Source organism: Acinonyx jubatus, chromosome D2 (assembly GCF_027475565.1).
Source record: "Acinonyx jubatus isolate Ajub_Pintada_27869175 chromosome D2, VMU_Ajub_asm_v1.0, whole genome shotgun sequence".
Lineage (NCBI taxonomy): Eukaryota > Metazoa > Chordata > Mammalia > Carnivora > Felidae > Acinonyx > Acinonyx jubatus.
In genome coordinates this window covers 73359024-73385265 of record NC_069393.1, presented here as the reverse complement: position 1 = coordinate 73385265, position 26242 = coordinate 73359024, and the positions used below count along the sequence as shown (strand labels likewise).

Sequence of the window (26242 nt, the reverse complement as noted above, 5' to 3'; positions counted from 1 at the left end):
GCTGATGATTCCTTTCGGTGTGCCTTTTAATATACCGATGCAAGCAGACACGATATGTGTTCTCATTTTTATTCCTTTCTTACACATTCTGTTGTGTAGCTAGAACTTGTTTAGCCACTCCCCTGTGGATGGCAACTTGAATTATTTCCAGTCTTGCTGTCACACATGTGCTACAATGAATACCCTTGTACGTGCATAATTTTGTACCTGTTGCAGGTGGATCTGGAGAGTAAATTCCCGTCAGTGGGATTGCTGAGCCGAAAATAAAAGGCAGGTGTAATTTTGATCAGTATCACCAGTTTTCCCTTCACAGGGGATTGTGCAGTTTTGCATATCCACCAGCAAATTTTGAAAGTACCTCTTCTTTATGGTCTTGCCGGTAGAGTGTGTCGTTACACTTTTGGATTTTCTCTGGTCTGGCAGGTGAAAAATAATTACTCAGAGTTGGTTTCATTTGCATTTCTCTTACGAGTGAGGCTGAGAATATGAACATGTTGTATTTCTTTTTTGGTAAACTGCCTGCTTATGACCTCTGCTTACTTTTCTGTTTGTTAGTCTTTTCTTCTTGAATTCTAGGGGCTCTCTGTGTGGTGCAGAGATGGTTTGCCCAAGATAAGAGCGTTAGTTTTCTCAGTTTGTCTATGACTTTACTCATGGTGGCTTTTTTGTTTTAAGTCATGCAGCAGTTTTTTATTTTTGTGTGATTATCAGGTTTTTTCTTTATGGCGTATGGGTTTTGAATCGCAGTTGAAAGTTTTTTCTTAAATGTTTTTAAGGGAATGGAAAATAATCTGAGTATACCTTTTATGGTTTTCTTTAATTTAGGCTTACCATAATAGTGAAGTCTTTATGCTTTTATTCATGTTTTTATTTGAATGTTTGCTTTTAATTTTAGAGGTGAGTTTATTGATGCCTTTAAAAACTAAACAGCCTTCTGAAAACCTTTATTTCTGTGAAGCACTGTGTGAAGATAGCTCTTGTGGATTTCTCTGAACACCTTGAATTCACCTTCCAGAACAGTGTCTGGAACTATGTAAACACATCAGATATTTTCCTAAGCCTGATTTTGGAACTGGAAGAAGAGGACAGGGTGCAGGACTGCTTAGTGTGCAGCAGCTCTTAAAATTTGCTCGGGATGAAAGAGGAACTGACTCCATAAATAGCCTAGTGTGACGTTGCCTTTGTACGTGAAGGACTAACACGGCGCTGCTCTGCCAAGGCCAAGTGGGTTGTAGTCGGGAAAGGTCCCTTGGATTTTTGGTGTGTATTAGAATTTTTGTTTCTCTCAGTGGAATTCTTTCATACAACTTCTGCCTGAAATTTAAATGTTAGTATTTCAAGAGGTGATATGATTAAAATGTTTTATTTTACAAACCAGATTGGGCCCCTTCTGGAATTAAATTAACTTCTGCATTACTGTGAGGACTAAAGTCTGCCTCACAGGTTATGCTGAAGGGTGCTTTGCACAGAGTAGGCTCTGTCTAAGCTGACATTCTTGGACTCACTCCACTCCACTGCTGAGCCGCCCCGCCCCCCCCACGGAAAGGTGTGCGCACATGATGTACTCAACAGCTGAGAGAAAGGCTGCCCGTGCTGCCGTGAATCTCTTGTATGTGGGTCTTCTGCAGTCTGCCCTGCCAGACCTGATGCCTTCTTTGTTCATTATCTGGCTAGGATTGTTTTGGGAGAAATGATGTCCATCGATGCAAAAAACCTTGAGAATATAGTACAGACTGTCTGACCAGAATTCTGTTGCTGGCTGTCCTGATTGAGCAGTCATTTTATGATTTATGTCTAACCAGTTACACGATTCCTGCTGAGCTTCACAATTTCTTCATTTAAGATCGTGTTCCATTTACGTGGCGTAGTCCTGAATAGGCATCACACAGCTTCGATGTGGATGGCACAGAGTGTCTTTGAAATGAGGTGTGGGTGTTGTCAAATATATCCTCGATTGCAGTTAATGGGCATTTCTCATCGGAGCTGGAGTTCATGTGCAGCATCTTTATGTACATGGAAATACACGTAACTAGACTTAACATATGAGAGCAGAATTTTGTCTTTATCTGTTACCTGCATGATTAAATTGATTATTGGAGGGTGGCGGAGGGCAGGTTGGTATCAAAGATGACATTATGTAATCTTGTTTGGGAACTTCTAACATGAGTGCCCTTAGACGGAACGTTCTCTTTCAAACCAGACTATGGGTCTCTTCAGAGCTTGTGCCGAATAGCTTTTAAAGGTAGGTATCTTGCAGAGTACTTGTTACTTGGAATTCTGCAACAAAAATAGAACCTTGCAGGGATCTTGTTGATCTTTTAGTTAAGAGTGTCACTCTAGAATTGGCACTTTTTTGTTTAGTAGCAGGGGTCTGGTTTTGAGGGCAGCCATAGCTTGCCAGACTTGGGGCATTAGATAATATCTTTGGCCACGTACACAGCCTCTCGCATATATCACATTCACATATCACATTCACATCCCTTTGTGCCTTCTGTTGTTTGCACATCTGTTTTATTCTCCTCTTATTTTTACGTGTTCAGCTTTTATTTAACCCTTTGGGAGTGGGAATGAAGGTTGTGTATACAAGTTGAGGCTCTGGATATAAAATCCTGTGTCTTCGTTTTTGATCAGCATTAACCTACTTGCTTCAGAATATTTGGTGAATGCTTAACTGTGATGATACAGCTGGCTTTGGCCAGGGGTAGTGTTAACAGCAGAGGTGTTAAGAAAGTGGCATTAGGGCAGATTTGTTGAGGGTTCTTTAGGCTGCCTAAGGCTCGTTGATGCTAGTTCATGCTATGTGTGCTGCATGTTTTTCTCTACATGCCCAGCCTAGAGAAAAAACCTTCAGAGGCCATTTGGTATCTTCTCTTCCTGCTGGTGATCGAGACTCCTCGCCTTGTCCAGCAAGAGGTTTCTGTCCTGGTCTTGAGCACAGCCAGGGAAGGAGAGTGGGAAACTCTGCTAATCTAGAAGATCACTCAAAAGCATGAAATAATTACTTGAGCTAGCATTTTCATAATCCATCTGTAGAGGCCATTTATGAATTATTCACTGATTTGTTAATTCAGCAGATATTTATTTTCTGCCCATGTGCTAGACACTATTCTAAGTATTGGGTAGAAATGAGACCCAGTTTTTATGGAGCTTGTGCTCTAATGTTGGGAGATAAATAACGAACATGTATGCAAATTATTTCACATAATAAAACATGCTGTGAACAAACCGAGACAGCATGGGATAAAGAGTGAGTGACCAGAGCACGTGTGAAGGGCTGGTCCAGCCAACTTGAACATGAAACGCCTTCCAAGGAGGAGACATTCCAGTGAGGACCTGGGTGGTAAGGAGACAGCCACGTGGCTAACTAGCGGGAAGAGTGCTGCAGGCAGAGACAAAGGAAAGTACCAAAGTGCTGGCGTGTCCCAGCGCAGAAGGAAAGCCAGCATGGCTGGAGTGTAGTGAACAGAGGTAGAAGATGAGGGTAGGGAGGTAGGCAAGAGCCATGTCTCACAGGACTGGGAAAATGAGTTTGAATTGATTTTTAACTGTGATGGAAAGCCACTGAAGGGCTTTAATCAGAGGCATGAAATAATCTTACTTATGCTTTTATGTAAGATGGCTCTGGCTGTGGTCTGGACTAATAATAAGACTCTTGCAGCTGTGTTCGGGGAGAGATGATGGTGGCTTGAATTGGGAGTGGAGCCATGAAGATGATGGGGAGTGGTTGAGTTTGGATTATGTTTTGCGACAGTAGGCTCCAGAGCAAGAGAAAGAAAGAAATCAAGAATGAGCCAGGGTTTTGATCTGAGTAATTGGGCGGATGGTGGTGCCATTTATTGAGGAAGACTGAAGAAGGAGTGGGGGTGGCGTGGAGTCAGACTGCAATTCTGGCCATCCTGAACTGCCAGCAGTCCTGACTCACCCAGTTAGCTGGACCTCCTATCTGCAGCATAGGGAAGGAATCAGAGCTGGAGACAAACCTGGGAGTCATTGGTATATGGATAGTATTTCAAGTCTTTGCACTGGTATGTATGATCACCATCCTGGCCTACGGAGAATATATACATGGGAAAGAAAAAGCGGCCAAGAACTATGCTGGGTGGAGCCAGAAGTGTTTAAGGAAGGAAAAGATGGGACAAGGTATATGCTGCTAAGTGACCAAGCAAGGAAAAGCTAGCAAATTGGTTGTTATTACTCATTATAGTTATTTGTCTGGGTTATAGTCTGAGAAACTGGAGAGACAAAGGTAGGATTTACGGGTAGCATTAGGACCTAATCAGAATCTCTTATCTGTAAAGTGGAACTAGAATCTTCTCTAGGTGTCTAAGATGGAACTGGTTAATATTTATGAAGGCTCATGTTCTTCCACTTGTAGGAAGAGTATTCATGTACACTAAGATTCTGAGATTTTTCTAAAGCCTTAAGCAGTTTTTGGTTTTATAATAAGGCTTTTTTGGGGGGAAGACTTTGAATTATCCTCTATTTCATATTTGAAATGTGCCCTAGTATATGGCGGTCGCTGTGGGTGTTGGTAGCAGAACCCAGGTTTATCTTCAAACACATTTTTAGTCTGAACCTATTTCTAGAACCCAGTGTAAGCCATTTTTCTAGATAATCCTTCCTTCATTTAATAGCGTTTTATATTTAAAAGACAACACCTTTTAGCTAAGAATATTCAGGTTATAAATGACTGTACTGCTGTTTAAGTTCAATGCCTATTTTAAGATAGGTTGTTAGAATTGAAATACTTGCTTTCCTTGTATTACCAGTTATGTCAATTCACTTCTCCCATTTGGATGTATGAAGATGTCTGTGTAATCTGGTTGATTCCCTCTTCTTTTCTTATCCCCAGAGGTGACCAGTCCCGGAAAAGAGCTGGGGATGAGTTGGCTTATAGTAAGTAATGATGTTCCTTACCATTTCTGATGGTTCTATTATGTAAGGCAGCTGCTGGTGGTGACCGTATGGTGAGTGTAATCGTGTCCACAGTGCTCTTGATGGTGGTCTCACAAGGCTGTCCGTGTGATCAAATTCACGCTGTTTTGCAAGCTGTGACGGCTCCAAAGTCCAGTTGGGGGCGGTGGTTCTCAAGCAGCTGTCAAGAGCCTCTTGGATTCTTTAGTCTCTGCTAGAGTGTGATAGTGATCCAGTCTCCTTTCTGACGATGTAGCCTCCTTTCACTTCGCTCACTTTTTTTTTTTTTTAATCTCCTTTTGAGGGATCGGGAGGGGGTGAGAACCAAGTATTAAATAAACAGATTCTTACCATTATCAAATGCCGTCTGCTGTTCATACCTTTTCCTGTCGCAATGTTTTTTGTTTTTCCAGACAGCTCATCAGCGTGTGCAAGTTCCAGAGGGTACAGATAGTGAATGTATTGAATGTACTTTCCTTCCCGAAAAGAGGACACACTGGAGCTGCAGAGACTGTATTGGGAGCACAGCGGGGGTCCTGCAGACACTCAGGAGCTCTGTCACAAAGTTGTTCTTGGAAGAGGATGTTGGACTTCTTACTTTGGTTTGTAATTTTAAAAAACAAATAACTAACAAAAACAAAAAACAGTCAGTTGCTGCTAGACTTGGGGATGATTTTGAAATGGGACAATCTTTTAATGAGTTTATCTACAGATTCCGTGAGGAACAGGCGTCTTGAAAAGCGACCATTGCTAAGGGAAATCCAGCAGCGACCGTCAGCAGCTTCCTCCAAAAGTATAAGAGCAGAAGAATTTTTTTTTTTTTTTTTTAAAGCACTTGTTTTGTTCATTTGTGGATGTGGCACTTCAGCACATTGGCTTTTACACATCGAGATCTCTTTTGCTTTGAAATCGAGCAGATCATTACAATACAGTGTTTTTTACCCATAACTAAAACAAACCCCGTTTAAAAGAGTTGGTCTTTGTTTAGCGTTAGAAAGTCTTGTTCAAGGAAAATGCTAATAACTCTGCTTCTGCTATAACATCTCCCCTCACCAGTTCACAACTGTTTTCTACTCTGTGCCTTGAGCTTTGTGCACTTTGCAACTCCGTGACCAGTTGTTCGACTCCCGGATGCTTTCTGAAAAAGCTTGTGGTGTCACAGACTAACCCACTGAGGTGGCAGGTGTGACTTTAGCAGGATACTAATAAGTAAGTGGGAAGATAGAAACACGTTGCTCATTGGTCAGATTCCCCCCTGCCTCACCTGTGGCATATTCATGCTGATGTTGGGGACCAACTCTTACAGAACACATCCATTCCCTCCATCACTTCCATGATCTCACCAGCTGCTGTAGCGTTGGCATGATGCTAGCGTAGGATGGGCTGTCCTCTAGCACCAAAACTCCCTTTTTTAGGACAGTGGAGACTTATCAGAGGGTGACAGCTAGTTACTAGGATACTCCGGGGAGCAGATATGGTTATTAAATCCAGATATAATCAGTGGGGTGGCATTCCTGATCCATTTCATTTTAAATGGGTGAGACAGGTACTTCAAAAAAAATGTCTGCAGTCTGCATCTTTTGTAGCATTATATTCGAGTATAACAGAGAAGTAACACTGCTCTTTTGAAGCTTCGTTCCAGCTGTGACACAGCTCTTTTTTTTTTTTTTTTTTTTTTTTTCTCTACACCCACAGTGCTATTTAGTTTCTTATAAAAGACTCTAAAGCTTATTCTAGTCGTTTGGGTAAGGCAAAGAAAAATAGATGTGGCAGGTGAAAATACTTTTCTCCTCAATTTTGCTTGAATCTAAATCGAGCATATGCTTGACTGTATTTGGCCACGTGACACTAATATTTAGCTCTTCGGAGAACTTGGGGCAAAACCAGATGGATCAGGGATACTGCCACGCTTCCGATTGTCAGGTTTTTCGTAGAGTGGCCTCTGCCAATTCACTCTGTCCTTTTTTGTGGAACAGGCTGGGTGGGAGAGTTAGAAGTGTGACAGTAGGAGCAAGTAAGTGCTCTAGTAGAAGTCCTCTATTTGTAAAACTACTATTCCGAGAAGTAAACGTAAAAGTTGGCAGATTTATCTTTTAAGTACTTCTCAACCAGAGCTGGATTTTGTGGAGGACTTTGAATTGGACTCATTTTTAACCCTGTGAGCATCTTGGGTTGTATTGATACACACCGAATTACTGGAAGAATATATACAGGTTCTCACTGTGCCCTATACAGTTTGATTCGCTACCCCAGTAGCATTCTGGTATCGGGGAAGAACTCCACTCTATCATCAAGTCCAAAGTTTACTTTCTCAATGGAACGCTTGCTGCAGGCTTATAAATAACACCTGCAACTAAAATCTCCCCTGAGTGGTTTCAGGAATATTTCTGAAAGGAATAAAATTGGGATGCTTCTTTAAAATGTGGGATGAATTCTTCATTATCCTAATAATGTACCCAAATGCTTTTTCTGGGAGAGTGTTTCTTTGGCTAACAGGGGAACTTCTCTACAAAAGCATTGTATTATGATGTGAATTGGTGTTAAAATCTTTGGATGCTTTTGCATTATTAAGTTAATGGAGAAACATTTTATGTTGTCTTCTTATTATATATGTGTTAACAAAAAGTGGACAAAGTTTGCAAAATTCAGCTTCTCTAAATATTTGCACAGTGACTGCAGCTAGCTATGGGCCAGGGCGTGGTACTGCGAGGCCATGAGTGGAAGGCCCTATAGAAAGAAGATACACGTTCTCCTAGTGCATGTGACGTGGTTGTTACCTGTTGGCCCCTTGAGGTACATTGCAGTATGGAAAGCCTATTTCTTCGTTTTTGAGTAGAAATTGACCTTGCTTCTTTAATTGGGTTTCCTACCAGAATTCTTAGTTTGCAACACGAGGGGAAATCAGAGTTGCCCTCCGTTTTGTATTGACAAAGCACCGTTTACCAGAAAGTGTTTTCTTCTCATGTTTACTTGTATTCTTCTTTGCCAGTACAGTATCTAGTTTCTCCACCCCAGTTGAATCCTGGTTTTTGTGGGGCCCAAATCATTGAGGACAGAAAACTGTCCACCGATTGTCTTGTTAATTGGCACGTAGTTGCTTCGGCAAGCCTGACCGCCAAGCATGTGCAGCCTGAAACCAGGCTCTCCAAAAGAAAGCAGTTCAGTCACCTCAAAGTAATGCCATGTCCAAGTCATTGGTAATTGTAATTGAGAGACGGTACTTACTTTCAGAGTTGGCTTCATGCTTCAGTAACAGTGTCATCTCCTGTTCCCCGTTGTCACAGCTGCACCCTAACCCGACAGGATCTACTTGTTTTCTGTGGAGCAGAAAGCAAAACCTGGTATAGCGCCTCTGAACAGTTCTTAGGTAGAGTTAGAAGAAACGCAAACCTGGAGGCAGGAGTTGGGCATTGGTCAGGTTTGTGGGAAAGTCACTTTTTTTTTCCGTGTCCCTTTTACAAATTTGAGGCAGTTCCTCTCTCCCTTTCTTTGAGGCGTGGGGTGAACACTGACCTGTGAGTGAGATCGCAGGGGAACAGGTGCCCGTGGCCGTTCGTGCTGCGTGTGCGTCTCGAGTGCGCCAGCCCCGTAAAGCTGCCACTTCCCCCGCTATAAATGCCACGCTTTCTGTCAGGTTGCAGATTTGCACACGTGAAGAATTCCTCAGGAAGAGTTTGCACATGCATCGCCTCGCAATATTCTGTACTGACCGAACAAGGGATTTGAAAGTTTTTCAGCACAAAAGGAGAACTTCAGAGTGGTGGTCTGTGCACCCGTTCTAGCAAAGGTAATGGTGATCTAGTAAACACGATCGGTTTCTGCAGTTATAAAGTGAGCAGGGGCACTTGTATCATAGTATTTAAATAAGCCTGTTTAATCTCCAGAGTAGCCCTTCCAGATTTTATCTTCTTTTCTTATCGAGACTAGTTATATTTTCGTCTATGTTTTCTCTGTTTTAGGGCAGTTAATATTTTCCACGGTAATTACAGAGGCATTGCCCTTGAGCTACAATTCAGTTGTTTAGTAAGCAGTTATTATTAAAATAACTGAACCTTGTTTTATGAATAGACACTAATCTGAGATAGTAAAAAAATTTTAAAAAGCTGCATTAGGTATCCAGTCAGTTTGGATGTTTTGAGTTGATTTTTTTATGGTGTCTCATTGCGCTTCAGAGTATTATGTTTACTTTACCCCGGGTCTAGGCCTCTTAAGGACTTTAAAATTTAAGATCAGAATGTGAATCCCTTGACTAGCATAGGTTTATAGGACCTTTTCAGTTGTGATTGCAGTTTTCAATAAGCTTGCCTAAGATGAAGTTCATGTTTATCAGAAGTTAAGACAGGAGTTATAGGAGTTCTTGGAGAAATGGCTTTCTTGTTACTTTCATTACCTTGTTGCAATTTGCCCCAGTTTCTGGCCACCAGAATCGATGAAAGGACCCCTGTTCTTTTTCAAGGGTAGTGATTCCTGTTTTGTCCCCACTGGTGATTAACTAAGTCACTGACGCTTTCCCTCCTCCCCTGGCCAGGACCCTATTTTGAACTTCTTTCCAGAGCCGAGTGGCACAAGTCCATACACTGATTCTGCTGACGGTGGTGGTGTGGCTGTGGGAGAATTAGAATCCTCATCAGAGGTACATTCTTGACCTCAGTACATACTGTACCCCTGCTGGTGGGAAATTTATCTTCATTTCTGGTTGGATTGCATTGTTTAGAAAAATGTTAATGGTTTATAATTCTAGGAAATTTATAGAGTGGCTCTGGGGTAAATTTTGTGGTTTGAAAAAAAATTTTTTGTATTGATTTTAACATGTCATTTCAATGTGGTGACGATGTACTAAATGCAATAGGACTGTGGATATTCTCTTAGAAGGGTATGTTTTGTTAAACAGATGGCAATTTAATTGCTCTCATTAGCCCTGTTTGTCAATATTACAGCCATGCAATTCAGGAGAAATTAATTCAGATGTGACGTTGTGGGGAACTGTGGCTGGAAACAGGAATGTTTGTGAATAAATGGGAGTCAAAGACAGACAAGAGGCTCTTGCCAGCCACCTGCACAGCCAGAGCAAGGAGGAAGCAATGAAGTCTAATCCCTGGTGGTGCTTCTTTGTTGGAAAGCATGGCGGAGCTTAGAACAGGGTGTTCTGTACATCAGTTCTTCTGTTAATCTAAGAATAACAAAATTGTGAATGAAACTCTTTTTGATTGGGGATTAAAGCCACTGACTTTGGCTCTGACCTTTAACTCTGGATGGATTTGGAATCACTCCTTCTGTATTAGGGTGTATAACCGTCACTCTAAAACATTGTGGTTAATGAAATAAATCTTGTACAGATGTCCTTGGCTTGTTATGTTGATACTTGGTTCATTGGAACTTTGTTATGGCACAGAACATAGGATTTTGCTTATGGTGTATTCACAATTCCCTCTTAAACGATAAGCACACTCAGCACATGTCTGTTCTGTCGTGGATAATCAGTGGCATGGTGAGTGTCCATCTTGACCTCTGTACCAGCGATAAAAGAAACGGGGTGTGTGTATTTATATACATTTAGTACATAGTCTGCATACATATGTAGTATCTATACCTATGTACATATATGTGTCCTTTTCTTCTTTAAACACTGGCACATTGTAGACCTTTAATCAGAACTTTTGACTTGTGGTTGTTTGCACTGATGACACCGTGCTTTAAAAAAATAACCCCCCTGTGTTTTCTTGCTGTGGTATTAGCATTATCCCCTAGGGTGTTGTGCTCCCTCTTGCCAGTTTTAGTTCCTCTCACTTTCTCTATACAAGTGTACTTCCTAACAGTGTGCTCAGAATGCCGGTTTTCAACTTTCGTCCTCCACTTGTTTAAAACCCAAGCTGTGTTGTAGTGACACCCACTCTTAGATTACCATACCCAGCGGGGTTCTGTGACTGTCTTTTCTTTTTCTCTGCATTTAAGTCACCTGACCCTTGCCTTCTTCAGCTTTTTCTTTTTTTTTCCCCAGCCAGGTAGGGAGTTGTTTAAATCCTCTCCCCTCTCTTATAGCAGATATTGTTTTTTACGGAGTATAAAACTTTTCTACTAGAGTCAGTTCTTTATGTGTGCCTATGTGTGTTTATTTCCTCTCTTGGCATGTGTCTTTAACAATCTAGAATTCCAGAACATTTTGCATTTCAAAGAACGTGTTTTGGTAGAAGGACTATCCTACATGTAATCTGAGAGCAAATGTTTGTCTCAGCTTAATGGAGTTGTGTGTTCTTGGGTAAGGTTATTTTTCTGAACTTCAGTGTCCCCATTGGGGAGGCCCATTTCCCTCCCCAAATTACTCATGATGGAGAGCCTCTGCATAGTGCAATGGGCTTAATTGGCCAGAAGGATATAACAGTTTTAAATTCAGTTACGCCCCTAAGTGACTAATAATATACCTCAAAATATGTATTTTTAAAAATGGCCATAAGTACAAAGAGAAATACATTAATCTACCAATATAATAGGTGTTTTAAACATACCTCCCTCATGAGTTAATAGATCATGAAGAAGACAAAAATCATAATGATGAAGGGCATAGAAGATTTAAATAGCACAGCTAATAAATTAGACCTGATGGAGATATCTAAAATCACCTTGCACCTTCCAATAAGACAATAAGCATTTTTTGCAAATTAAATCTAACATTGTATTTAAAGTATAACAAATGATGACCACAATGGATTTACCTGAGGCAGCAAGTTGGTTAATATTAGAAGATCAATCAGTGTAACTCATCTGTTAACAGATTAACATATGATCAGATTGTGAAAATCCAAAGAGTCTGCAAGGCAGATGAGAAGACTTAAGAGTTCATCAGGTTCACTGGAACAAAATCAACATGTGAATGTCAATTACATTTCCATGCATCAAGCAACAATCTATAACGTCTTAAGATTTTAATTTTAATTAAGAAAATTTACAGTAGGAACAAAACAGTATAAAGTATAGAAGAATAAATCTTAAGAGCTATATAAGCCTTTTAATGAGAAAACGATGATGGAAAAAACCCCCAACACCTTGATTGATCTAAATAAATGGGAGATATGGATAAGAAGATCATGTAGGTCGCAGCTCTTTGTTCAAATTGATTAGTAAATTAATGCAATCCCAACAAAAAATCCCAATGGTTTTCACTGTGGTACTTGACAAGCTGATCCCATAATGTGAATGCAAGAGCAAAGGGCCAAGGACATTCAAAACATTACTAAAAAACAATGAAGTGTGAAGGGAACTAGCACTACCAGATTTAAAAGCTTACTCTAAAATGAAAAACAAAACCAGAAGCCATTTACCCAGACATCTGAAGAAACAACAACAAAAAACTTACATCAAATGTAGTCATTAAAACAATGCGGGATTGGTACAGAGATTACAAGTGGAGGAACAGACAAGGTTGAACAGCTCAGAAACTGACCCACTTAGTACGGGAACTTAATTTTTAAAAGGAGGTCAGTGCAGACCAGTCGGGTGGGGGGGGGGGGGGCGGAGCGGAGAATGGATTATTTAATAAACAGTGCTTGAATAACTTTTCACAAAGGAAAAAAGTGAGTTGGACCCCCCCCCCCCACCTTGCACCAGCTGCAAAAGCAATCCCAGGCGTATTCAAGATTCACTTAAGAAAGTTAAAACTATGAAACTTTTAGAAGACAATAAATACAGAAGGATATTGTTATGGGGCACCTGGGTGGCTCATTCAGTTAAACATCCAACTCTTGGTTTCGGCTCAGTCATGATCTCCCAGTTTGTGAGTTCGAGCCCCACCTTGGGATCTGCGCTGACATTGCAGAGCCTGTTTTGGATTCTCTCTCTCCCTGTCTTTTGCCCCTCCCCAGCTTGGTCTCTCTTTTTCTCTCTCAAAAATAAATAAACTTAAAAAAAGAAAAGGATATTTTTACGACTTTGGGGAAGGGCAGGATTTTGTAAACAAAAGAGGAAGTGCAAACCATTGAAAGATGAATAATTTGGCTATAAAGTTCAGAAACTGGAAAAACTTAGTACATTGTTTAGGGTAGGGATTCATGAGTAGTAAAACTAAAGAAAACACAGATTAACATCTAAGATCATAGTTTCTTGGGGGTGGGGTGGAAGGAAAGCAGAGAGGAACACAGGCTGATAAACCCTTGATAGAGGTTGATAGAGGGGCGTTTTGACCGTTGTAAATAGATCAGTTCTTGAGTTAACATGTATATTCGGTGCAAAGCCAATCCAAATGCCAAAGAGTATTTATTTTTAATACAAATTAAAAATTCACATGGAAGTATAAACAGATGATAATAGGATCTTCATTGAAAGGGGAGAAAAAAGGGAACTTGCTCTACCAAAAAAATTGTTTTTAAGTGCAATTAAATTTTTACACTCATATAAAAATAGACAAAGTCAATGGAAAAGAGTTTAAAAAATAGACTCCAATGCTTTTAAGAATTTAGAGTACTCTAAAGGTGGCTTCTTAAAATAATTCTGACCATGATGGATTATTCAGTAAAAGGTGCTGGTTTAAGTAGAGAAAATTAAATTTATTCCCATCATACCATTCACCAAAAGAAATTCCATTTGGACTAAAAATTTTAAAAGGGTAAGTTACAAAAACTTGAAGACAATATAGTTAGTATTTGGGAGGATTGGAGAAGTTTCTTCTAAGGATGTAAGCAATAGCATGAAACATTGCTGTCCAAACCAGTCACCTGTGTGCACGTAGAACACCACCCCCAGCATGTGTATATAGACCTGTATATTTTTAAATTAATGTTTATGTACTATACTAAGACACATAGGCAAAAAAAAAAAAGAAAAGAAATAGAAAAAGTGAAAATGTTTTAAAATATCTTTTGTGTGTATTGTAAAAAAATACCTTTTGCTCTTTCTAAAAATTTTTTTTCTTTTAGAGCTATATGATTAAAAAATGCTTCATTTTTCAAACTTCTAATTTTAACATTTTGTGATAAAAAATAATTTCTGGTTTTAAGGTAAGTTTATTTTAATGCTGGGTTTTAATGGCTATTGTAGCTGAAAAAGCCACTTGATTAAGATCGGAGTATCCAAATGACTGCTTACTGAAAAACAATGCTCATTTTCAATTCCATCTACTAGTCTTAAAAAGTGTTTGTTGAAATCTTTATAATAAATTTCCATCTTTCTCACTGTCAGTAACTTGTTCTTGCTCAATTGCAAGTGTGGCATTTTTATTGTTGGTATATATTTAAAAAAAAAAAAAAAAAAAAAACGGGCTCAAAACCTACTGAAACTCCTGTTTGGATTTCATATCCCAAGCTTTCAGTGTGCACTTATGAGAGTTTATAGGTGACAGTTTTTGGTAACACATTTTGGTAAAGTTGAAGTATATCTGACCATTTTGAAAGTGCTTTTAACATGAATTCTTTTGGAAAAAATAGCTACTTAATGTTAGAATGTCATCTTTACCTTGAAGGATCAGATAAAGTGGTTGTTTTTTTTTAATACCTTCCACATTCCATATTACAGACAGGCACTGGTCCATAATAAAGTATTGCAAGGGTGCCCTTATGTCAGATAACATCCATGAGACCACTCGCTCGGTGGGGACATACAAAATAAGTATTCTGCAAGATGGCGCCATTGTCAATGGCTGCACTTTGTGGAGCTCAAACTGCTTCTTGAAGCACGTACCTCACGTTTTCTGCGTGCTACCTGGCCACTTACATAGACACTGTGTTAATGAAGTTTGGGCAAAGCTTCTTTACTCTTTTTTTTTTTTTATTTTTAAAAAATGTTTATTTATTTTTGAGAGAGGAGACAGAGCACAAGCAGGGGAGGGGCAGAGAGAGAGGGAGACACAGAATCGGAAGCAGGCTCCAGGCTCCAAGCTGTCAGCACAGAGCCCAACTCGAGGCTCGAACCCACGAACTGCGAGATCATGACCTGAGCCGAAATTGGACGCTCAAGCGACTGAGCCACCCAGACGCCCCTCTTCTTTACTTTTAAAAACATAATTGGCTCCTGATTTCTTCCTGCACCTCTGTGGATCATCTTGTTTACTTCAGAGGCCACTAGCTTAAATATTAAGGGAGGTGAATTACCTCACAGAAATTGCAAGATTGGGCAGTTCCAGGATCAGTAAATGTGGCAGCTCATGGATGTCATCAAGGACCCAGGTTCCTTCCGGCTTTCTGCTCTGCCAGCCTCCATATGTGAGCTTCGTTCTGGAATTGCTTCCTGCAGGGTTTTGGCTCGCACAGTTGCCAGACATGAGGCCAACCACTTGAGAAGAAGACCTTGTTTCCCAGCCTTTTTTTTTTTTTTTTAAGAGCAAAGAAACTTGCTCATGAGCCCACCTGCATGGTTCCTCTCACTTTTCACTAGGGAAGTTGGGGTACATAAACATGCCCAAACTAATAACCGGGAAAGAGATTGGGACCACCTTGGCAGACTTAAATAAGTCTCACCTCTTGGGGCTTCGGTTGGGTTCACCTTCCCACTGGCCTCAAGAGGAGGATGTGCTAGAACTGAGCCATGTCTCTGTTAGGAAGACGGAAGAGAAAATGGCTGTTGGCAACTATCGGTTTGCTTGAATCTACCGCACGGGGGAATGACTACTGCTAGTTAGGAGCCTCAGGGAGATGCCAAAAACAACCCCTCTGATTCTACATCAGCTTTGTTTTCCACACATGTACACAAAAACCAACTCTTACCAATTCTCATTCAGAATGAACTGATGTACTCTTGTTTGAAAGTCATGGTAGTCCAGGTCTAGAATCCATAAACAACAAGGATATAGGCACACCCCTGACTGGAATAGCCAGGGAACTGTAAAGAACCCAAAGCTGGGAAGAGCTTGAGCTACGTGAACACAGGCCCAAGAAAACCCAAGTCCCTGGCTGGGAAAATTTCTCTCTTGGGTATGACTAGTTTCACCTATAACAAAATAAGACCATGTTGTTGAGCTAGTGCTTGGTAAACACATCCTCTGTCAATGAAAAAAGATGGCTCAAATAGCATAAGAGAGGGAAAGGAAATAGATGTGAACTAAGCACCTACTTTATGGTAGTGGCTGCTGTTTACTGGCCGTCTGCCTGTGTGGCAGGTGCTGTATGCAAATTTTAAGAGCATTTGAGCAAGGCAATTAGTGCTACTCTACTGAAGTGTAGGCAGCTTCTAGCCTGGTCCTCGGTGATCCCCGCCTCCTGGTATTCATTCACCCTTGAGAGTGAGCTGGACCTAATGACTCTTCTCATGAATACAGCAAAAGTGATGGGTGTCACTTCTGTAATTAGATTACAGAAGACTGACATCCCCCTTACCGGTGTGTACTCTGGCTCTTCTTACTTGCTTACTTGAATGTAAAGGCCCACCTGGCAAGGAACTGAGTGTAGCATGGGGCCAACAGCCAGCAAGGAACTGAGACCTTCAGTACCAGCCCATGAGGCACTGAATTCTACCAACAGCTGCTGAGCGAACTTAGAAGTGGATCTTGCCCCACTTGAACACAACGAGGATTTCTGCCCTGGCCGACACCTTGATCATAGCCTTGTGAGAGATGGTGAGCCAAAGAACTTAGCCAAGCTGTGCCCAGATTCCTGCTCCAAGGAAACTATGAGGTAATATATACATGGTGTTTTGAGCCACTACATTTTGGAGTAATTTGTTACAGAGCAATAGATAACAATTATGAGATAGTCAAGATGTCAGAGATTTAAAAACTCGTCCAAAGTTACATAGCAGCAGCAGATTTGAGCCTTCATCTGCCAGGATGCTTTTGTCTCTACCACCTGATCATCCTGACAGCCTCTGGTGGAGGTAAGCTCTGTCCCAGTGTAATTCTTAAGACCCACTAATCATACCTCCCTAGCCGAAGCTGTTCAACCATGTCTATAATAACCTTAGGAGAGAACCTTCTCCACTGAGGTTCCATGACAGAAGCCCTAGAGAAAATGGTTTGAACAGTTTTGTTTTGTTTTTTTCACTTTTCCCAAGGCTGGTACATGGCTTCTAGATAGATGCACAGAGAGAAGTTCCATATACTGGGTGCCTTTAGGACATAAGGGGTTAATTCTCTCAGAAACCCTGGTTGAGAAGGGCTAGTGGGGAGAGAGAAGCAGAGCAGAAGAAAATCATGAGGTGTGCTCTGGGGAGAAAAATGCCCTGAGTGTCCCCTGGAAGAGATTTTCCTCATGAAGCAGCCTCAAAAGCTACTAGTGAAGCCAGGAACTACACACACACACACACACACACACACACACACACACACACACACACACACACACACACACGAGTTCTCTAGGGCCAGTGCTCAAGGCCAGTCTGTGGCTCTCCTCTGGTGATAATAGGGTGAGGCCTTAGCTGGATGGGGTACTTGAGTCCCACTTGGCACTGTTTCCTGCATTTTCCAGGGGCATCCGGAGGTGGGAGGAGCCACAGGAAAGGCCTGTCCTCAGGCAGCACTATCTGTTGGCATGAAGTCCAATGGAGCTCTTGGGAAGCGAGAGATTTCAGGTAGTGTTTTTCAGCCACATGGGCTCTTTTATGGACTGTCATGTCCCTATGCCTGAAAACACCTCTTGGAATACTGCTTGAGTACGTTATTCTCCCCCAGCTATTTGTTCATGTGTCATCTGATATCCTGTACCCCTTTAGGTATCCTGTACCCCCCGATAGGATGTACCGAGGAGGATACTTCACCTCTGTGGTATTTTCTCCAAAATCCATAACCTCAGTCTACACACAAGAAAATGTCCGACACATCCAAAGTGAGGGACTTTCTACGGGACACCTGACTGCTCCCTCGTCAGAGGTGTCAAGGTCGTGAAAAATGAGGAAAGACCAAAATCTGCCTCGGATTAAGGTGACTGTGGAGACAGGGAGACTTAAGTGCAGTGTGGGATCCTGGGATTGAGAAAAGATATTTGTGGAAAAGCTGGGGAAGTTGGAATAAACTTCGTGGCTTAGTTAATAGCGCTGTACCAGTGATGATTCCCTAGTTTTGATGAACGTACCAAACGTAAGGTTTTAACACTCAGGGATAACGGGGGAAGAATTTATAGAAACCCTCTGCACTATCTTCACAACTCTTCCATAAATCTAAAACTGTTTCCCAAAAGAGTTTTTGAAAAATTCCATGGGTTTCTCACAGTTATAAAGTGGTGTGAAATAAGAGTCCTCAAGGAATCTGAGCTTCTAATTCCTCTTTCAGAAGCCATACAGGGAGCCACGATAATTCCAATGTGCACGTGGCTGTTGGGTCTCGTGGCTGATCGCCAAGCTCTGTCATAAAAAAAATCCGTGTTGAGATGACATAAGTGTTTATCTTCAAATCTGAGAGTCTGAGCTTAACAAGCTGTGTTTTATTCCTACTGTCCTCTTGCTGGTGTTGACAGTACATTTTTGGCTTTCCAATCAGGGATTGGAGAATCGGATGGACATTGGTATTACCAGCCTAGCTTTAGGTAAAATGACATCGTAACCCATCAACCCATCAGAGGCAGCTTCGAAAGAAGGGCAGTTGAAGTCCATGGCACTTGGGTCTCCTGTAACTGGGAGGTCTTCCCCAGGCACTCGGGGGGCCCCTCCCTCCTGGGTTGCTTGTACCCTCTGCTCTCAGGCTTTCCAAGGATAGTCTGGGTCTAGTGGGTACCCACCAGTTCCCAAGACCTGGAATTCTCAAGCTGATTGAAAATCCTGCTGAATCAAGCTAATCCAAGGTGGCAGTGTGAAGTGTGACCCATCGGGGCCTGGAGACACGGCAGGGTGGGGGAGTGGCCATGAGACTCAGGCCAGGGGAGCAAGTGGCAGAGCTGGGATGTAGACCAGAACCTCTGAGAGGCAGTGTGGTGCAGTTGAAAGAACATACGCTTCAGACTCAGAGATGCTTTGGGTCAGCTAGCTCCTGGTGTATGGGCTGTGTGTCCCTGTGCAGGTACTTCAGCTCTCTGAGCCTCAGTTTCTCCTGCTATGAAGCCAGAGTGGCCAGGCTTTCACTGTCCCGTGGTTCAGGTGCTTCTCATCCTTTAGTGAGAATAACAACCGCCACCATGGTTACACTCCCACTGTTCTGTCACCGAGTGTTGGCTGTGTGCCTGGCACTGTGCAAGGCACTCTGTCCACTATCTCAATGACGCTCATTTTCCAGTGACAAAGCCGGAGCCCACGGATGTGAAGTGTCCAAGGTCACCCGCTGGTGACCTAGTAACCAGTCCTTAATGATCGCACACTGTCGGGTGGATGTAAGGGCTACAAGATGTAACCAGAACACAGCCTGGCAAGGGCTGGTGCCCAGGAAGTGCTCACTTTGCTTCCTTGGGGTGGCCCCAGGTGTCTGGATAGCAGAGGACAGTGTCCACGGGGCACGAACTCAGCCTCTTGTCATTGATGCTCAGCCCTCAGCCTGCGGGCTGTCTCGTGTCAGCAGCATTCTCTGCTGGGCAGTGCCTGCCAAGCTCCGGGTGGCTGCTCGGCCTGCAAACAGAGCCCCATCTGAGCCCATCTGAGCCCCAGCCTCAGGGAAGACCAGACTTTCGGGACACATAGAAGAAGAGGTGCCCAATAGGTCTGTCAAGAGTCCGCTCTCAACGGAGCCAAAGACACCCCGAGTTAAAATGACTGCCCTGCCAGCCCAACCAGAAATCACAATCGAGTGGCTAATTATTGCTTGCTGGTTGGAGGGAGAGGGATCTAAGCCTGGGTCAAACATACTCAGAGGAGACTGAGCCCTGTTGCAGGGAGAGCTCAGCTTAGAATCTGGATCAGACTGGGAATTTTGGCTCCATCATTAATTGACTTGGAAAGTCACTGAACCACTCTGACCTCCAGTCTCCTCATCTATAAAACAAAAAAATTGGCCCATGGTGGTGAACATCGTTGTTTGGGTCTTCTGACCGTCCTTTTCTCTTCTTCATATAGTTTTGTTTGGGGAATTACTCCTCCTCTTCACTACAGTCTCGGGGGCACTGCTGGGGGAGCTGTTCCTCCTCCGTTAGTGCTGGGTGGGCAGGTAACCTGAGTTATCAGGCTTCCTTCCCTGGAGCTGGGATGGCATATGGGGCAATCTGAAGTCTGAAAAGGGCAGGAGTCAGCCCTTCCCCAGAATGGACACGCCAGGGACTGGGTGGGGTTCCTGTCACTGAGATCCCTGGCCCTGCCAGGTGTGGGGGCTCCAAAGCCTGGCTCTCCGCACTGTTCCCAACTGGTGACCACCGTCCCTTTGTCCACCACGGCCTTACCACTGCCTTAGAGGGTCATGGCCAGTGACTGGTGTTTGCAGCCCAAGTGCCCTGGCCAAGACCCCCAGAAGATCTCTTGGGCGGGATCCCTTCTCCATAGCAGGGACTTTGTTATCCACTTTGGAGCTCTTCTGAGACAATGTGCGGGGCAGAAAAATTAATATATTTAAAATATGGAGACGATGATTTCTTCCTCCTCTGCATTTTCCCTCTGGAAAGAAAAGGGAGATGTCACCGTGGATCCAGAGTGGAGTAACCAGGTGTGCGGTCCCTGGGAGCCCCCGTCCTTGAGCGCTCCCTGCGGGGAAATCAAGGTGTCCGCTCACCCCAGCCCTCCGTCAGGCGCAGCCAAGCCTCTGGTCACGTGAGCGATGCCCTTGCGTGGCTGCTGGGACGTCTCTCAACGCCCCGGTCACCACGGCTTAACAAACCGCAAAACACTTCCAGCTCTTCTCTCCTCCTGCTATTTGTAAATCGCGTTTGCCCCAGTGCCCGACAGAGTGAAAAATGCATTTCTAATCTTCAGGCAGCAGTGAGTGTATTTCTGCCACCGTGGGAGCTGGCGGGGAGGACCCTGCCACCCGGGGCCCTGGTCCTCAGCACTGGGTCTCTGGGGCATCGAGGGAACTGGTGACCTTCTGGGACAGTGGGAGCCAGGTCAGCCTGGAGGGAGGGGGTGACCCTTGGGCACCTTTTGGGGACACAGTGGAATCTAACAGTTGGGGGGGGCAGGGGCGAGGGCGGCCCCCTCATTACCCTCCCTGTGATATCTGGAAAGTGCACTATGAGAACTGCAGGCCTCAGTTTCTGTCTCTAAATGAGGTCATTTGGGAAGAACGGCGCCACGGAGTGAGTCCTCCTTGTTCCAAGCACTGTGCCAGGCATTGTCACTCTTGTGTCGTGTGTCCTCACTCGGCCCTGTGAGGCGGGCACCGTTGTTAGCCACCCCATTTTCCACGTGAGGTTCAGTCCTGGGGCCCAAGCAGGGCTGTCTGAGTCCAGAGGGACTTTTGCTACACTGTGGTCCCAGGGAGCCAGCTGGCGACAAATCCAGGTCTCCCCCTCCCCCACCCAGGGCCATCGCCTCTCCAACAACGCTCCATCCATGCACCTGTGCCTGGCACGGTGGCTCCTGGGGGGGCACCTACTTGGGGGAGGGGTGGTGTTGCAGGGCTGCGTGGAGCCTCGGGTGTGTACCCTGCCACCTGGTGAGGCTGATGTGTGAGAGCTGGTGCTGTGTTTGCCGTCGTGGGGTTTTCTCCCTGACTTCGGGTACAGGGTGCTAGTTGGCAGCTCGGTTCTTTGGAAGCAGGCAGATCCCAGCGCTGCCACTTAGAGCCGTGTGGCTGTGGCCTGCATTTCCCCCACCGTCTCAGGGGGGCTTGTACTGGAGGTGGGGCTAGTGAAGGTCCCTGGAAAACGAGAGCGGCTCTGATCACAATGAGTGTGAATGACTTCTTTCCTTTAAGGAACACCATTATCACATGCCAGAGAATGACAGCAGAACCATCATACTGTCTAGTCAAAGCCCACTATTCACATTGCCTTTTAACTTTTCTTTGGGCTAAAATTAGATGCCTGTTTCTTTTAACTCAATAAACAGCCACTGAGCGGCCCCCACGGATTGGATTAGGTGGTCTCCATGGTAATCCAACACATCTACACATCTTATTAGATTCATACCTAGACTGCAGTCCCAGAATGGAAGTCCTTGGGTAAAAACAGTAGCTTTCAATCACTGAGTGTACCTGTTGTCAGGCTGTGAGCTAAGCACTTTGTATACGCAATGGCATTTAATCCCCAATATAGTTCTATGAGGGAACCAATAACATTTTCAGCTTCGGAGAAATTCAGTAACTGATCTGTAGTCCCTCAGCTACCACAGGCTAGAGCTCTGGTCCAACTTGGGTCTGTCCCCAAAGGCTGTGCTTCTGGTCCTGGGCCATAGTGAAGACCCCGGAGCGGGAATGGGGCTCTGAGCCACCTCAGCATTTCAGGACACTTAATAGGAACCGATCGTTTACCCACAAAATGCTGCTCGGGCTGGCTCACTCTGCAGCTGAAATGCTGTTAACTCTTCATGGCCAACATGGGAGTCTAATTTCAGTCGAATTGGCCCTGATGGGCAGTGAAAGATGTGATTGATGAGATAGGGTGAGTTCGCCCTTAACTGCACTGTGGGCAGGCAGCCTGGAGCCTGATGGGGCTGGGAACCTTAGGTCTGGGAGCTCCTGTTTCGCCCTCCTCCCCCTGGTCTGCTCAGAAACAGGGAGGGATGAGAGTGGGCAGCAGGGAACCAGAAAGGTCCTGAAAGGCAGATACAACTGAGCAACCTGCACCAACAGCTCGAGTCCGCCAACAGCTACCCCAGGAAGTGGGAACTCTCCCTATTCCTGGTTTCCAGACGAGGAGCTGAGGCTCAGAGAGGTACCCAGGTGGCAGAGCCGAGATGGCCAGACCCAAATCAGGCTGGCAGACCAGTCACTGTGCATCACCCCAAAGACCCCACTGGGCTGAGTCTGCCTGCCTGGCTTGCTTCTACCTCACCGGCTAGAAGAGCTGCCAGATCCCGGGTCCCCTCATGTGCAGCTGGGATCCATCTTGCTGCAAAAGCCCAAAGCCTTACGTCTACTTGCCCCCCGCGACACATTGAGGTCTGGCACCACCCGTCTCCCTCCCTCCCCCCCCCGCCATCTCAGCAGTGGCGGCATGGGTTGCAGGCCTTCTCCCGACATTACCTGGCAAAGGGTCCTTGGCCAACCTGCTGCCCGTCGGTCTTGTCACTGGCAAGAAGAGGGGGGTCCTGAGCTTCGGTGTGCGGGGCTAGCAGCCGGGAGGCTTGTTACTCCCCTAACCTCCACCCCACTAGGATTCTAATTCTATAGGTCTGGACCAGGGCCCAGACACGTGCATTTCGGCCTCAAACTCCAGGGGCCTTGGATGCACGTGGGGCCCACCACAGAGGGGAAGGGGACACACACTCGATCCGGTCTAAGGTGTGAATTTCTATGTGGTCTGACAGTTAATTCTTAGTCACCTTTCCACTTTTCTCATCCAGGGCTAAAATTAGAATCCCAAATTTAGTTGACCTTTTCATTCACCTGTCACCATGCTCTGAGCACCCATTCTGGTGCCACGACCTGGGGTGGGGGTGCTGACAGGGACACACCGTGGCCCTGTCCCCCTGCTGTAGTTTCTCTTAACAGAGCCCTTGGCAACAGCTAGAAGGAGCCGAACACTCCAAATGGGGGCCCAGCATGCTGGGTCTGTGGGTCCTGTTTTCTGGAGTTCGTGATGCTTTTCTCCCCGAGCAAAGCCCCTGAGGGGCTTGGCGGGGGCTCCCTCCTCTCCTGGAAACCCTGTGAGCCCGGTTGTAGCTCAGCGAGCACATAGCACATTCCGCTGGCCGCTCGGCCCCTGGAAGCCTGTTGCCTGACGGCCCAGTTAGGGTGGTGTGACAATCCAGCTAGCTGGGGAGACGATGGGATCGGGGGGCGCTCCAGATTGGAGTTCCCCAGAGCCCTCTGCAGTCGAGGGCTTTATTAATATAGATTAATGGGCATAAACAAGATTCTTGATTCCCTCAAATAAATGGATTTTGAATGGTTACTCTGGCAACCAAGCCTGGCTCCATTCATTATCCAGCGGAAGGAGATTGAGCTTGTAGAATCTCCATTCTTGTCCTTATATTTCACAATGTCTGAGTCTGGGGTGGGGAGAGCAGGGGTGGCGTGAGGAGGGGTGTCATTCGAGGGGCTTCACTGCCTCTCAGTATGAGGCCGGGCCCTGGGGGAAATAGGGCAGGTCTTGTGTGGACTCTTGGGCCTCTGAGTCCTGGGCCAGTGGACCCATCCCCAGGGGCCAGGAGCGCTGGCGGCTGTGGTTCTGACATTCAAGGACACGTGGAGCTTGTCTGTGGAGCACTGATTCAGGACGCATCCTGCCAAGAGGATTCTTGGCCACCTGGCACCGAGGGAGGGCTCCAGCTGGGAGTCAGGGTTCTCTTTGCAGAGAGTCTCCCGGTGCTACCCTCCACCTCCCTACTCTTGGGGCCTCCTATTGTGAGGCTCTCCAGAGGCAAGAAGGGCAGGAGCTGGGGAATACAGACTGCACTCTGCAGATTGGCCGGGCAGGATCCCGGGAGCACTGGGAAGGGGACCTCCGGCAAGCGGAGCCGGGTCGGCACCAGGCCACACTCCCAGACGCTCAGAGTTCTCTCTGCAGACACAACACTGACCCGGCGTGGGCAGTGAGACCAGACTGATGCCGGAGGCCCGGCAGGTGGAAATCAGCCTTCCAGGGGCAGGTAGACTTCTCACCCTCACCCTAGCAGCCCCCCTTTCTTGAGCGCTCCTTAATGCTCTGACTCTGCCTGCACGATCTTTTTCTGCCTCCCGGGAGTCACGTGAGGCCCAGAGAGGTTAGGTGCCGGTGCGAGGTGGCACAGCCGGCAGGCACGGCACAAACCGGTATGGTCTGGCTCCACGACCCACACCCATTCGTTCGTCGTTCATCCAGCAGTTCTTTGTTGAGAGTGTTTTGTTGAGCTACGTCCTGAAATCTGCGAGGGCCCTAGAGCTCCTGAGCATGTGTCTGGGACTCCAGGGTCAGTCCCGTCCCACCCCTCTGACCCGGGGCCCCGGGGCCCCGGGGAGGTTGACGGGGTCCCTCTGTCAGTGTCATGCACCCGCCGTGCAGAGGCTTATGGGACACGGCGGATGGATGGTCTCCAGAAGCCTCCCCTCAGGCTCCGATGGGGAAATGGCAAGGGAAGAGCCAGCCACCTCCCCGGCCGCCCTCTGAGGCAGGCCTTCACACAGTCAGGAGAGCCCGCAGAGGCAGGGCTGGCCCGGGCAGAGGAGGGCGGATGGGCTTCTCGCCTGTCCTGGTGGAGATTCCAAGTCTCTCCCAGGCAGTATTTGGGCTCAGCGAGTGTGGCTCTTAAGGGCTCTCGTGGTCTCAGACTGGCTCTTGCCGGACCCTCCCCAGGACAGCCTCTCCCCTTGCCCAGCGAGCAAGGAGCTGCAGAAATGCCTGAGCTGCGAGGCCCTGCAGGGCAGCCAGCAGATTGTTGTGTGGACTCCTGCCCCTCCTTCCCTCCGCCCTTCCTTCCATCCCTCCTTCCGTTCACCCTCTCCCCCATTTTCTCCCTCCCTCCCCCCTTCCTGCCCTTTCTTTAACTTGACCATCTTTTCAGGAATTCTGCATGAAGTGCCTCACACCCTCTACCTCATTAAGCGGGGCAGCGGCTCATACTGAGCACGGTTTAAATTTGGCTTCTCGAGGGGCGCCTGGGTGGCTTGGTCGGTTAAGCGTCCGACTTCGGCTCAGGTCATGATCTTACCGTCCGTGAGTTCGAGCCCCGCGTCGGGCTCTGTGCTGACAGCTCAGAGCCTGGAGCCTGTTTCAGGTTCTGTGTCTCTCTCTCTCTCTCTCTCTCTCTGCCCCTCCCCTGTTCATGCTCTGTCTCTCTCTGTCTCAAAAATAAATAAAAACGTTAAAAAAAAAATTTAAATTTGGCTTCTCGATTCCCAGCTGCCATTCAGAACAGAAATGATTACAGACCAGAGGACCAGGTGCCCTGAGGGCAGTGCTGTTCGACACAGCAGCCACTGGGCACATGTAGCTCTTCAATTAAAATTAGGGGTGCCTGGGTGGCTCAGTCGGGGGAGCATCCGCGACTCCCAATTTCGGCTCAGGTCATGACCCCAGGGTCGTGGGATCGAGTCCCCCCCAACCCCCGTCGGGCTCTGTGCTGACAGCATGGAGCCTGCTTGGGATCCTCTCTCTTCCTCTGCCCCTCCAAAACTTAATTGAAACATTCAGTTCCTCAGTTGCACTGGCCGCATTTCGAGCAGTCGATAGCCACGCGTGGCGGCTCGGTGGCTTCCACCCTTGCGGGAAGGTCTCTTGGGCGGCGCGGCTGTGACTGCCGGGTGGAGAAGACGACGGAGGGCCTGGGGGCCGAGGGAAGCCGAGGGTGCCAAGCTTCAGGGGACGGGAGGCCGGTGGCCCAGGCGTGGCTGCCGAGCCTCGGCGTGTGCGTGGAGCCGTGGGGCTTTTGAGGCCAGGCGGGCCCACGGGAGCCGCCTACCTCCCGGGGTTGTTGGGAGGAT

The 26242-nt window shown here is 45.9% G+C and overlaps 1 protein-coding gene and 1 long non-coding RNA gene across 3 annotated transcripts in view; one reads left to right on the top strand and one right to left on the bottom strand.

Moving 5' to 3' along the window:
* The window catches only part of CACUL1 (CDK2 associated cullin domain 1), a 74009-nt gene extending 63753 nt beyond the window's left edge, over nucleotides 1-10256 (top strand). Inside the window, exons 8-10 of one of the 2 annotated variants that reach the window (XR_008292308.1) lie at nucleotides 4853-4896; nucleotides 5328-8701; nucleotides 9443-10256. Coding sequence is in view for 1 of the 2 variants with exons in the window: in XM_015065877.3 (XP_014921363.2) it covers nucleotides 4853-4896; nucleotides 5328-5368 (85 nt within the window). In the remaining variant the exon portion in view is untranslated. Of the gene's footprint in view, nucleotides 1-4852; nucleotides 4897-5327 lie in introns of both variants that reach the window. The other variant, XM_015065877.3, reaches the window with a different exon arrangement.
* Nucleotides 7006-23215, bottom strand: LOC113600315 (uncharacterized). Its single transcript, XR_003421323.2, has 2 exons — nucleotides 22865-23215; nucleotides 7006-20337 (listed from the first exon to the last, which is right to left on the bottom strand). It is a non-coding gene; the product is annotated as an uncharacterized LOC113600315 (long non-coding RNA).
* Between the last annotated feature and the right edge of the window lie 3027 nt (nucleotides 23216-26242).